The sequence below is a fragment of the Chelonia mydas genome, chromosome 10, assembly GCF_015237465.2.
Source record: "Chelonia mydas isolate rCheMyd1 chromosome 10, rCheMyd1.pri.v2, whole genome shotgun sequence".
In the NCBI taxonomy this organism is placed as follows: domain Eukaryota; kingdom Metazoa; phylum Chordata; order Testudines; family Cheloniidae; genus Chelonia; species Chelonia mydas.
In genome coordinates, this window is record NC_051250.2 from 60251732 (window position 1) to 60266152 (window position 14421).

The window sequence follows — 14421 nt, forward strand, 5'->3', positions numbered from 1 at the left end:
AAACTTGATTGTACAACTACTAGACATTAGTTCCAAAGCATGTTGAATATGGTTTAAGTAAAGTACATTGGCTAACATACAAAAATATTTGAAAGCTTGTTTTCAAAATATTAACCTTTCATTTTTATTACTGATTAGGTAATAGATATATGAAATGCTGTATTGTATAGATGAAATAGCCTTAGAAACAGCCTCATGGTGGCACTGTTTATTCTTAACAGAAAATGATAGCTTATCTCAAGAACTAAAGTCGGGTGCTGTAGAAGATGCATTATTCTTTTCAAAATGTGTAGTTTAAGTTCAGTGAAATGAATCATTTTCAGGAGGATGTAGTTCCAGCGAATGATAGTTATGGTGACACATTGATGAGCCATAATGGCAGTATACCTACAATTTGTTGTAGGCCAGACCTGGCCTTAAAGTAGGGTTTGCTGCAAGGCAGCAGGGTGTAATTACCAAAACAAAAAGAAACAGTTACTGTATGTCATCCCTTGCTAATGACCACAACATTTTCTTACCCAGTAATCTGTAACAAAAAGCCACAAAAGTGCAGCACTAAAGAAAAACTTGGTGGCACAAAATTATTCCAGCCAATTGAGTGGAAATGACAGAGAGTAATATGAAGTTATCTTTGGCAGGGAGATGTGTGTTTGGAATGTCACTAGTGGACAGTGCATTGACAGTGCAAACCTTCCTTATAGGCATACAGCAATCTGTGTAAGTATAGCAACTTTTCATTGAATATTTCAGTGCTTTACAATGTGAGTTGCACATTATTCATTATTATTATTTTATTTATTACATCTCTGATTTTGGGGGAAATATGTTTTAAAATTGTTTATGAATGTAACATACTTCATAAGGAAGAAAGCATAGAGAGCAAAAATCTTGCTGCAGTGTATGTAGCATTTTACCATTTATTATTTATTCCTGTTTCATTTTCCATCTGGGAAATGAACTAAAAAAATTTCCGCTTTGTATTTCACCTCTATTTCTCAGACAAATAGAAGCATTTCTTTTTCAGCCACTAATGTTTCTAGAAAGTAATATCCATATATTTATTGATTGTGACATTTGAGCTTCAGGTATTGATGCACAGTAAGGCCATTTCTTGTGGTTTTTGTTTTGGCCTTCATGAGGGCAACATGGAAAATGTTAGTTTAAGGTCGTGTGTCTTGAAAATGGATAAATGCAAATCTATAGCCAAACATTTTGTAAGACAGTTTGCTCGTGATCTTACTTTTAAACTTAGATAGATTAGTTGGAGGGTTTTGATTGCCTAGCTGCTAACCTCTAGGAAAATACTTGGTTCTCTTTCCAAAAATGCACTTTCTTTCATGACAGAGCTCAGTGGTAGTAACCTTATTTTTAGATGTCAAATTGCTTTAAATCTTTCTTCGGTCAATTCCCTTTCAAGTCTCTGCTTTGAAGTATATCCAGGTACTTGCTAAGTACCTAGATGCTAGAGAGCGAGGGGTATGTGAAATATGTATGTGTATGATATAGGAGTGGCTCTGATTCAGAGAGCTGCTGGTTTATTTCTGGATGTGTTCATGAAAGAATTGCTGAGGGCCCCTAAGTTAATTAAAATGCTCTTTTTCTTGAGTGTGGAAGTCTAGGCTGTAAGTGTTGAAAGTCTGAGAACTTTTTATAGCTTTCATGAGACTCCCAAGCTACAGGAAAATTTAAATATTTCAAAGCTTGTAGAGGTAATACTGTTTCCATGCAACTTTTTTGGTTTGCCTGGTTGACTGAAGCATAAATATCAATGTTAGTTTTTAAATGACCTTGTTTCTTCAACTTGTCAATTAACAATTAAATGTACTTTTATAGTTTTATCAAAAGACTGGGGGCCTGTATGCCATATTGTAATGAAAATCACTCCTCAACAATTCATATTACCATACATATACAACAGCAATAATGTTGTAACAGTGGGTTCAATATGTTCTGCTGCGGGGTGTGGCTCAATTAAAGGTAAAGAGGTAAGGAGCTAGAGAACTACTAAAAAGAGGTAGAGATGTGGGCTAGCATGTTGGTTTAGTACCAGTCCATTGTGCTGTTATAGGAGATCAAAGGTACAGTCCTTATACCTTGCTCTCAATGCCAGGTAACTTGGGAGGGCAGGAGAAACAACGTACTCCTCTCCAGGAAAGACTAGCCCCCCTCACTAGGAGGTATGTGGAGACATTGAAAAGATGATAAAAGGAGAAAATGGGTATCTAAGAGGAAAATTGGGGGGGAGGAGGTAGGACAGGAATCATCATTCTTAAAAGAACAGCCTTCAAAAGTGAGTACTACCTTGTATTACTGCTCCAGAAGTACTGATTGCTGGTAGTATTTGTGAGAGCATTACTACCTACACGAGGTTACTCTGAGATGGGTGCCGACATATACAGATTTTGATGGTATCAGCACATGAAAAATGTTGCTTGATTGCCAATTAACATTTCACAAATCTAGTTTTGTAGGTTCCTTCTGTACTCATGTATGCCTCAGCAGAAAATGGCAGAAGTCAGGACACTGCAAAGTGAACATTTGCCATTTTAAATGAAACTTGAACACAAGGAGCAACAGGCCTTTTAATCATTTGTGGTTAAGTAAATGTGAGATCTTCTCTTCCTACAGGACTGACTGTCCAAATCTGCTAGTTAAAAGCTGCTTTTTTAAAGAACAGCAGTAGCTACAAATGGTTGAAAGCATTTGTTGCTGTGTTTCTATGGAGCCAAAGTAACATTTACAGTTATGATAACATTTCCAGATATGCGTTCTTTGTGCTGTGTAGTTGTGTATATCTTTTTCCATTTTGTTATTTATGTAACTCTTTATAATTTTCAGATATTATTTAGTTAACTGTAAAAAAAAAAATGGAGTAAGTTTCCAAAACTGAAAGAGTATAGAGCTAAGCAACAATGAATAAAAAAGTATAATTCAGCAGTATATTTTCATGCTAGTACATGATCACTCAATTTATTTTGACAACTTTATTTATTTAGATTCCATTTGAAGCAACAGTCCCAGGCCCTAGGCATTTTTACAACATTTACACATAGAATTACAAATAAAAATCACACACAATCCAACTGTGCATGCATACCATAATAATACTTGCCCAAAATAACACCCACATTAGCTACTTCGCATCCACCACCCAATAGCCAACCCCACCCTCAGACACTTAAAAAACCAAAAATGTGCTGAATACTAACAAATTTGGCCTCCTTTTAAACAAGTGAATTTCATAGTTGAGAATCCCTCCTGGAAAATAACCTACCATCAGCCCTCTTCTTTTTCATACTGGTGGGTTTTAGGTTAGAGCACCATCAGAATGGCAGCAGTGTCTTGTGGATGGGGAGAGATGAGGTCTCTCAGATGAACAAATCCCAAACCCACTTAGGGTTTTATAGGGTAAAATTAACCCCTTTAACTCCACCAGGAATTTAATAGCTAATATAGATTATGGAGCTCTGGTGTGATCTGATGTCTGCATGAGGCCTCCTCAATAAGCATTCATTTGCATTAATTTCATCTTACCATCATACGTTTCAGAATGTTAGTGTCATGAGATGAAGCAGGGAGCTTCTTTTTCTGGTTGTTCAGAGTTATATACAGGTATTAATTGACTCACCAGTATGATTCTGATGCAGTTTAAAAATAAGTTTTAATGTGTTTAAAATACTGTTTTTGTTAATTAAAATTTAAAAAAATGACGTGTATGAAAGCCAGAAATAATATGCAAGAGAACTTTGTGTAGCTCTCTCTGTTAACCTTTTCTTGCTTAATTCCATTTGGACAGTATTACCATTGCTCCTTCCGAATGACAGGAGATGGCTGGCTTCTGTGCTGTGGACAATATCAAGATGTCGTCATTATTGATGCTAAGACTTTGGCAGTTCTTCACACTTTAATATCTTTTCAGTCTTCTGACTGGATCAGTTGCATGTGCATTGTTCACTCCACAAGGATTCAAGGTACATATAGTAGTGACATGCAGAAATTAGCATGTAAGCCGGCCAGTCATGTCTTGTTTTTATATAGAGCAGCAAATGCCTAAAGATTCTTTCTATGCCATATTTTAATTATAGTTAGTTAAATATATTGTCATGTTTCACAAATGCATTCAGGATGTAAAATACTTCAGTATCGAAACTTCAAGATACATTTAAATTTTAATGTCAATCAGACTTAAATTACTGTATTTTGCTTCTTAAGCAGAAACCTGAGAGCTGGAAAGAATTATTTTCTTACACTTTTTGCTTATAATTAGCTCAATTAATAGGCTACCTGTGAAAATGATTATATGTGTGCAGGGCCTGATATTCAAAAGTGTTTATGTGCAGTTGCATTAACAAAGTGTTTGTGCAATTATTCACCTACTTTGCTCACACAGTTACCTTGATGAAATATCCTATTTGCACATGAGATTGATGGTTAAGCGCATGGTTGAGCATTTCTGTATACAAGGACCCCGTTTCCCTGAACAATACAGTGGCTGCACATACAAATTAGACATTCTGTTTTGTGTGTACAATCTGGAGCATCAGATCCAAAAGACTAAAGTTGGTATTTCCAACAGTGTGCAGTAAGATAGCATTGGTGGTACTTGTGTTCTCATTCGGCTCAAATCACAGTGACTTGAATTTAGTTTCATATTGAACAGCTTTGTATTTCCTTTTTATAGAAGATTCACTAGTAGCAGTATCTGTAACTGGAGATCTTAAAGTATGGGATCTATCCTCATCAGTGACCAGTATACAGGTCAGTTTGCATGAAATGTTAAGTCTTAACTTAAAACAGGAATGTAACATAGAGAACATGGAAGTATTGTCAGGATACAAAAACACGGAATCTGAACATACTGTCTTGTGAATGTGTATTAAACAGAGTTAGTTATTTTTGCAAGCATGTTTGTTGAAAAAGCTAAGGCTCTTACTAAGCCCTATCTCTCCATTCTCAATATAATTCCTAGAATCCATCCTTCCTATCTCCACTAAACACGAGTCCATGTCTTTGTACATCTCTTGCCTTGACTCCTGCATCATCTTCTGGCTTTCCTACATCTTGCCTGTTATTCTTCCACACTGATGTTAAGATCATAATCCTTTCTTGTCACTCCCTCCTCTAAACCCCTTTTTCCCCTCCTTCCACATTATGTTCAAAGCTCTGCATAATTCTACCTGTATGCTCTCTTAGTCCTTCTTTCTGTCTCCTATATACTATTTTTGTTTCCTTCTCCCACTGTCTACTTTTCATATTCTTTCATGTTATCCTCTTCATTTGGAACAGCCTTTCACCCACCCTGTGTCAAGTGTCCCCTCTCTCCTCAAGTCTACTTATTGTGTACAGTTTATGAATATTAATATTCTTACCAAAGCTGCCCTGACACCTGTTTGTGCTGGAACTGGAGTCCTAGCTTTTCTTTTGTCCCACTTAATCTGCAAGTACTTTAGGCCAAGGACTTTGATGGTTTGGGCCAAATTAATCCATGGTGTAACCCCACTGACATCAATAGCATTAAAATGTGGATGAATTCGACTTCTTGCTTTTTATAAGCACACAGGAACATAGTAATGGCCAGACTGGAGTAGATATAAGCCCATCTAGTCTAGTACAGTGGTCAGAAACAGATGCTTCAGAGGAAAATGTCAGAACCCTGCAGTAGACAGATGTGGCCCCCATACTAGTTCAAATCTTGGTCCCTAATAGATAGGGATTGACTTAAATCCTGAAGCATGAGGTTTAATATCCCTTCCAAAATTTTTGTTGCTGTTTATTATAGCTCTGAATATTCTTGATATCCATGTCCAGTTCCTTTTAGAATCTTGCTAAATTCTTGCCCCAACAACCTCCTGTGGCAATGAGATTCACAACACTTATATTGTTATATAAAAAAAATTAGTACTATTGCTAATAAAGGACTCAAATTTGTATAATCCTTTTCTTAAAATAGGAAGGTTGCCTCTTTAGCCACACTAGCAACCTTTTCAGCACCTCCTTTCTCCAGAGTACTCTTAGCTACATTAGTACCTTAATGTAGGAGCACCTCATGGGAGATACATATTAATTGACAGGATCAGAACCTTAAAGAGATGCTGTCAGGTTTGGTGTCACTTCTAAAAATTTGTTCATTGTTATAAAAAGTCTGTGTTTAACATTTCCGTTCAGTGTATCAGTCCTAGATAACTAGTGCTACGGCAGCCTTGAAATTGTTGCTGTTAAAGCTGAGTGACTGTGCAGCCACCAGTCACAAACAGACAGAACACGAGCATATGCGGGTATTATGCTGACCCTTTACTTTTCTGCCCTTTGAGATGGGAGGGGTTCAGAGTTAGTGAGAATACAGCTCCTTCAAATACCTAGAGAGCACAATTCTCATCAATTGTAATTCCCTCCTGGAGCTGCAAGGGTGAGCAAGAGGATGCCATGACATTCCTGCCTGTGATAGTGGCTGTTTTGCTTTTAACCTAACAGCTGAGATTGTCTGACCACTGTAGACCTTCCTGTGGAGGACTGATGCTGGGAGGGGGATTGTTTCAAGGCAGAAAATGTCAGTTTTTTGTGATGTGATCAATAATTAATAAAAAATAATTCCAACAGAACTATTTTGGGCCTGTCAGCCTCGATAGTGAGCCTTTGATATTCACCTCGAAAAGGGCAAAAAGTAGGATTTTTTTTCTTTTGCAAGCCATTCATGCATTCAAAACCAAAAGGTTAGGAATATAGTGACCCCTAAAAGTGGTGGGAAAGTATTAATTTAAGTCAAGATCATTTACCGAGCATACAACCAGGTGCTGGTACTATTGTTTGCTATGCTGTAGGAAAAGAATCCCCTGTTCGCCATTGTGCATCTGAAACTGCAAGCGTATAGACTGCTATGGCTTTGTTGGCTTTACATTGAGCAATGACTAGTTCATCCTCATAGTGGCAGATCTATCAATGCTGCCTATGCTCTTCCCCACAGAATGCCCATCATCTCTACAGGGGCCATGAATCCTCCCCCCAACATACTGTTTAATGAAAAGTTACAGTTTGCATTGCATTTTGAAAGTCTGTATTTACAAAATGTTTTTAATAGCTGGTTTCTTTCCTGAAATTCATAGCCTGAAGATCCAGAATATCTTGTTTGTCTAACACTACTACTTTTCTTTCTAATATCTAGGAGAGGCAAAGTGTGTATGAACAAGAATCCAAGTCTCTGGACTGTACAAACTGCCAAGCAATAAGATTTTGCACCTACACAGAAAGACTCCTCTTAGTCGTGCTTGCAAACTGTTGGAAGGTACAGCATTACACATAGTACTTAATGCTTCCTATATAACATCATTAGGAATTCAGTAGAATTTTGGAAAAGTGAACATGATTGATTTTATATGTAAGTAGTTGTTTTTCTCCTTCAATCAAATGAAACAGTGCTCACTAGCTATTTGGGGTATCAGAGGAAACTGCTTGCTCCATTTCTTCACCAGTTATCTTAATTGCATAGCTGAGATGATAAAGGCCTGGATTTTTAAAAGGTATTTAATGCTATGCTCTGCTCTGTATTGCAGTGTCCAAGTCTCATTTTCAAAGGTGACTTATGCTCCTAAGTCCCACTGAAAGACAGTAAGCAGACCATACCACATGCTGCCCCCCGTCCACCCCATTACTTTCTCCTGAAATTGCAGGAGAGGAGGCCCTGTGGAATAGCAGCCTATGTGTTTTCAGAGGAGCTGGGAGTGGGATAGCCGTCTTTTGCTATGCACTCCTGGAAAGGTGTGGGTTTGCGTGCTTTGTTTTTGGTGATGAAATTAATCTGTGGTGAAGAACAAATGTGTGTCCAAGATGATAGAACTATGGGTGGATCTAACAGTGTTGGGTTAAAGAAGCTAAACATATAGTGTGATCATGCCAGGAGAACTGTCAATATTTTAAATAATATTAACAGAGGAATGTAAAAGTTCTCCCAAGAGGAAATTTGAAGGTCTTGTTCTAATGGGCTATATTCACTCCTGAACTCAATGTAGTTATACAGAGGATGAATTTTGTAACTACAAACAAAGCAAATCCCCTGCCTCCTCCCAACCCCCTGATTGTAACTCTACCTTTAAGCCTTTAATGTTGTTTTAATTTTAATTGGCAGTTTTTTCTTCCTAGAATCATGTGGCCTGATTCTGATCTGACTGTGTTTTAACAAAAGTGTAACCCCATTGAATTTAATAGGGTAGTCTGAATGTACACCATAAAAACAGTCTCATAAATACTTTACTCTCTGAATCTTTGCTCAAAGCCAGTGTTTGTATTAAAATGAAATCGTCAACAGGAAACACATTATAGCATTCATTTATGTTTATCTATCATTTTTCTGTCTTTAGGTCTATGATTATTGTGATTTTTCCTTGCTGTGCACTGAATTCAACAAAAGTGGTCAGTGCTTTGCTGGTGGTGAAGTGCTAGCTGCTCAGAGACTCATCATCTGGATGGAAGATGGTCACAGTTACATCTACCAGCTGCTGAACAGGTGGGCTCAGATTGAAAATGAACACAAAAAGTTCAGGTACAAGATGAACTTTTGGGAGGTTTATTATGGAAAATCCCCGCATGTCGCAAATGATGAAAAACCAGAACAAAAACACTTTGGCACAAGAAGATTTACCCTGAGTTTGACAGCCCTCAGTCTTTGTTTGACACAGCAGGGGATACAGGAATAAGATTAGCCATGTAGAAATTGGGCAGCTGGTGCTGTGGTTTCAAAAAGAAATCACTTGTAATTACTTACCCAACAACTTTAGCTGAACTTGAGAATCTTGGACACAAATTCTGCTTTTAAAAAGACGAATTTCTAAATCATTTGATTTTCTTTTTAATTATGCAGTGGACATTCTAAAAGCATATATCCTGCTGATGGAAAAGTGCTCAAAGAAACTGTTTATCCTCATTTACTCTGCTCCACTTATGTGAAAGAAAATAAGGTAACATGAGAATGTTGTACAGTGAGCTTCAAAAGTTGCTTCATATTTTGCTTGTAATGACCAGACAGACTCTCAGCAAACTGGACATTTAAGGCATAGAGTCAAATTTGGTTTAGTTGTATTGATATAATAAATAAGGCTTATTCCTTGATTCTGATTCTGACTTTCAAATTTATGGTGAATTTATGATATACTTTGTATTTTATAAAAGGCTCTTTTTTGGGATTTTTTTTGTTAATATTCAAAATTTGTATGACAATTTAAAAGGCAAGGTAGAATATTTAGAATTCCTTGCACCCATGGGGCTCAATCCTGCAAAAAGTTACTTGTGTGAATACTCCTACTGAAGTCAATGGGACTACACATGCATAACTGTTTGGACCCAAGGACTCTCTTAGTTCATTACAGAATGCATCCACCACAAACTGTTTGTAATCAGGTGTTTGAACACATTACATTATACTGAGATTCCTATCCTGATCCTGCAAAGACCTGTGCATGTGACCTTTTTTCCAGTGTGAGCAGACTTTACTGGCAGTACGCAGTGTGTAAAGTTAAGCACATGTGTAAGTCTTTGTAGGATTGGCACCTAAGGCCTAAGAAGCTGTTCCTAAAGTTTAGGGAAGGCTGTATAGAGGAAATTGAAAAATCAGATGGATTAAGAGTCCTTATACTTCCAGTTGTAAATGTGTGCCTAGGTGTGCCCATTGCAAGTTTACTAGTTACTAGCTTGATAACGGGTGACTCAAATGAACTCTGCTATTGGAAAGAATACATCTGAATGGTTGCTTTCCTCTCTGTGTGACTAGAGAGATAATGGCTGGTTGAATGAACAGAAATTAAGCGATTGAAAGATACAAATAAAGGATCAGTTACTGCAGTGCCCACTCTGGCAAAAACAAAAACCCTATTGATTTTAACAGGGATTTTGTCTGAGTAAGAACAGCAACCCTTGGACCAAGGCTAAGATTTAGTACTTATGGAATTTTACTTACTTTTTCATAGCCAAATAATAAATATGTGGGACCTGTTCCTGTTGAAGTCAATTTTGGTTTTTTGATGTTGACTTAAGTGGACCAGGATCAGGCCCTTAAACCATTTTTCAGGATTGTGAGAGAAAGGCATATTTTTATTTGTACCCCACCAAAAGCACTATTAAATACATGGGCTTTTGTGAGGTTTTTATTAGTCCCTCCTTTTTGTTGCTGGGTTAAGGATTTTAGATACCACTTTTGCTGCATAGTTTTCCTAAACCTGACAGATTTAATTTTTATGTGAAGGGCAATAGCCATTAGTTTATTTTTCCCCTCAAACACTTGTGATATAAAATCAGATAGGATAATTGTTGAAGGATGTCAAAAGGTCAAAAACCATCAAGGAAGAGAAGTAGCCAAAAGATATGGCTTAGCAATAATTGGGTCACTGTGATGGCAGAGCAGCTTGTGGATAATTTTTTCCAACAAATGAAAGCATTATTTTTGTTTAAGTATCTACAATCTACCCATTTTCTGTTCTTATTCTTTGATGTTTGGCTTCGTCCTGTCTAATTAACTCCTGGCCTGGTGTATAGGTTGTGGCAAGAGCATGGGTAGAGCAGTGCTGCACTCTGGCAGTCCCTGGGTTCCTAGTGGCCTTTAAGAGGGCCATACCAGCCAGTGCAACTTAGAGCAGCCCCGGCTTTAGAGTAGCCCCTGGCTGAGGAAAGTTCAGCCACAGCTGAGGATTCAGCCCTTTATTTCTACAGATATATTTCCAGATACTATAGTTTTATTTTGCAATTAGGGACTGTATTGTCTTAATCCGTTTTTTTATACGGAAATGTTGACTAGTTGCTATTATTTTTGTCACAGAGTTTTCCTTTTGTTATGGGCTTTATGAATGAAAGAAAGGAACCTTTCTATAAGATTCTTTTTTCTGGAGAAGCATCTGGAAGAATCACCTTGTGGCATATTCCTGATGTCCCAGTGTCAACGCTTGATGGTTCTCCAAAAGGTTAGGCAATTTTATATATTTTGTGCAATTTTTAATTACATTGTTGCTACTTCAGTTCTCATGAAAAGTCACCCGAGCAAGTGGTATAGTCATTCAGGGTAGAATTCATCTCTGATCTGTAAAACCAGCACAAGGCTCTCCACACCAATCAAGCCATGCATAGGTCTGGAGGGGAGAAACATAGGTACAGTCCTTGAACAGATTGTCCACCCTGGCCAAAATGCCATGGAAAGGACTTTCACGTGGGGCCTACATAGGCCAGTGCATGGAGGTTGTCCCACTGAGGGATCATGTGATCCAACTGGTGTGGAAAAACTGCAATTACTATTCCAAACCACAGGATGACAGACAGGCCCTTTGGGAGGAGATGGTCACGGAGGCAAGTGTGCTTTTTATTTATTTTAATTTTTTTACAATCAGTCACTTCTCTGACTTGTTCTCAATTTTTGAATCCCTGGAAATTTCATGTGAATTATTCTTGGCTATTCCTTTTTGCTAGAGATCCCAATAGCAGAAACTTGGACTCTGCAGGACGATTTTGACAAACATTGTGCTATGTCGGAAGGCATTATTGATCATCTTTGTGCATCTAAAGATGGGACCGAAAGTGCAGCAGTCACTTCATCCGTATATGTGCCCAACCTTGATAAGCTGGTGTGTGGGTGTGAAGATGGGAAAATTTTCATAACACTTGCTTTGCATGCTGCCAAAGCAAGAATTTTAGAAGACATTTCTTTGCTGAAACGTAAGTTTTTAATGCAATTCTACTTAAACTAATTTTCAATTAATCATCTTTTCATATTCCCCTAAATAAAAAAGGATGCAGGAAGTAAGGACATGAGGGCTCAGTTTTGTCCTTCGTTACACAAGTCCTGGTCCTGGTGGTGTTGCTGAGAGCAGCAGCCTTGAAACTGAGGGCAGAATTGAGCCCTTTCCTTTTTATTCAAGATGTTTCTCTTGTGGAACAAATATATGTTTATGCTGCTCTCTCAACATATTCATGGATATGTTGCCATGAATCATTTGTTTAGTATTGTACAGTGTATATGTTTGCACTGTTTCATTATACAGGTGAAGAAATTGCCACCGTAAGTCAAATATAAATATGGGTCATGTTACCCTGTATTTAAATTATTTGTATATTCCAAATCCACGTAACTGATTTTAATTCTCAGAAGTGCAAGATCTGGTTGACTAGCTTCTTCTGAATGGTATTTTATATCCACGCTTCTTTTGGTATGAATTGTCATTTTAAGCCTAATTAAAAATAATACTAGATTATAACACATTTTTTTAATACTGAATTTCAGAGCATAGATTAAAAGAATCTTTATTTCAATCTTGAAATAATTTAAATGTTTCCTCTGCTACAGTTTCTGAAGGTGTTTAAAACTTGGTGTGTGTTTTGGTTTGGTTTGATATTTTCTTTTTCTTTTTAATACAGTAAGGTCACTTTTTAATTTTGAGGCCCGTATGTTGATGCACCTTAGGGTCTTTCCGGGCACATTTTTCCATTAAAGAAGTGGGAGCCCGATTGTGCAAATACTTACAATTGAGCATGGATTTGTTACTGTGATGAATTTTCTTATCAGGCCTTATTCTCCTCTCATTTACAGCAGTATAATCAAGGGAGATACACCAGAATATAGCCAGTGTAAATGAATCTCCCTTGATTATACTGCTGTAATTGAGAGGAGAATCAGGCCTGACAAGAAAATAGGACCAATAGGACTGCTTGGAATCATGAACACTATGCCTAGTCATGAGCATTTTCAGAGTCTGGTCCTAAGTTTTGTTTGTATTTTAAAATGTGTGAAGACTTTTTGTAGTCTTTACTTAATCCTGCTTACTGAGAGTTTTACCCAAGTAAGACTGAGGACCCCACACTCCCCTCCACTTGAGTAGTTGAAAGGCCCTAAGCCCTGGGGTGAAGATCAGGGAATGCCAAGGGGAAAATGGTAGAGTATGTTCCCCCACCAGCACCGAACCACTTTTCTCCCCTCTGAAACCCTGCATTGGAGCCCAGCTCTGCACAGCCAATGCTCTGTTCATATACAGGAGAGCTGGCTGTGATGTATTGCAAAAAAACAGATGGTATGTCTACACTGCAATGTAAGCCCAGCGTTTGAACTCAAGTTCAAGCCTAATCGCTCTTCTGTCTGCACACAAATTGTGCTAACCCAGGACTCAGAGCCAGGGTTCCAGAACCCCACAGTCTAGCTGGGAGCCAGGTTTAAAGCCCTATTGCTTTGCAGTGTAGATGGAGCCCACTGGACTCATGCTCTTGGATTCTGCCAAAAGTACCCCGCGATTCTTCTGAACACTCAAGTTTGGTGGACGGTCAAGTTTTCCCACACTGCACCATGAACAAAGGACTAGAGCGGCCACATTATGCGAGGAAGTCTGGAATATAGCTGGTTGGACTCAGGCCTGCAAATGCAGTGTGGATGCTGGTGCCCCAGGTTGGGATACAAGGTTCAACAATTTCTAACCTGGGGTTACAAATGAGTGTAGATGCTCAAACCCTAGGTTAACAAACCCAGGGTCTGCTAACTCAAGTTCTTCTAACCCTAGGCTGACATTGCATTGCAGACATATCCAGAGTCTTTCTGTAGTTGAGGGAGGTGCAGAAGGTTTCAGATCCAGTTGGTTCCCTCCTGCAGATCCTGGGCTGTGTTCCTTTTGGTCATTTCTCAAGTCCACTCTGACTCCCCTCCCCAAAAGGAAAAATATAACAGAGTGGCAGCAGCTCAGGAGCTGTGGATCTGTGCGCCTGTTGTGTGCCTTTTGTGGCACAGAGAAAAGAATTTGATCTTGAGTAAGGGCTATATTGGCCTAAAACTGTTACTCATTTAGGAGTGAGCTCTTGAATAGAGGTGGTGCTAGCCCATTGGTGGTCGGAAGCAGGAATATTTTTGACCCCCTCTCGCCTACAACACATACTAAAAAAGCAAATAGGGGACCCCCTTGAGCTGCTTGGAGTGCTAAGCAATTGCTTACTCTGTTTATGCCTAGCGCTGACTCTGCTCTTGAATACATTTCATCGTACAGATTTCCTGTCTGCAAGCACATATATAGTAAAAATCTGAAAGCTTTTATTTATTTATTTATTTATTTATTGTAAAGGGCAGAAATCATTTATCTAACGTTTTTGTCTTACAGATACTTTGCCTTCCAAAGTTCTTAAGGGCCACCGCAGCAGTGTTACTTGTTTACTTTATCCACACAGTGAATCAGTCAGGTTTGATCCAAGCTGGCTGGTGTCAGCTGGCCAGGATTCTTGTGTGATCTGGTGGGATATATTTAAGGAGGAAATTTTGCATCAATTCACTCTGCAAGCTGGTCCAGTAGTGAACCTGTTGTTATCACCAGAGAACTACAGAGTAAGTAAAGACAGAGTAAATGATGGTTTTTTAGAGGGCGGGGCGAGGTAACAATTTATTTGTAATGATATAGTAATACTTTTATTTTATTTGTAACT

At 38.2% G+C, this 14421-nt stretch overlaps 1 protein-coding gene across 5 annotated transcripts in view; it reads left to right on the forward strand.

Annotated features, from left to right (window-relative positions):
* WDR72 (WD repeat domain 72) overlaps positions 1-14421 on the forward strand; it is a 187698-nt gene that overhangs the window by 29553 nt on the left and 143724 nt on the right. For 4 of the 5 annotated variants that reach the window (XR_006284393.1, XM_043524155.1, XM_043524156.1 and 1 more), the window contains exons 4-12: positions 639-717; positions 3797-3971; positions 4682-4758; positions 7160-7279; positions 8352-8497; positions 8852-8948; positions 10799-10940; positions 11440-11685; positions 14103-14323. Coding sequence is in view for 4 of the 5 variants with exons in the window: in XM_043524155.1 (XP_043380090.1) it covers positions 639-717; positions 3797-3971; positions 4682-4758; positions 7160-7279; positions 8352-8497; positions 8852-8948; positions 10799-10940; positions 11440-11685; positions 14103-14323 (1303 nt within the window). In the remaining variant the exon portion in view is untranslated. The remainder of the gene's footprint in view (positions 1-638; positions 718-3796; positions 3972-4681; positions 4759-7159; positions 7280-8351; positions 8498-8851; positions 8949-10798; positions 10941-11439; positions 11686-14102; positions 14324-14421) is intronic. The other variant, XM_043524157.1, reaches the window with a different exon arrangement.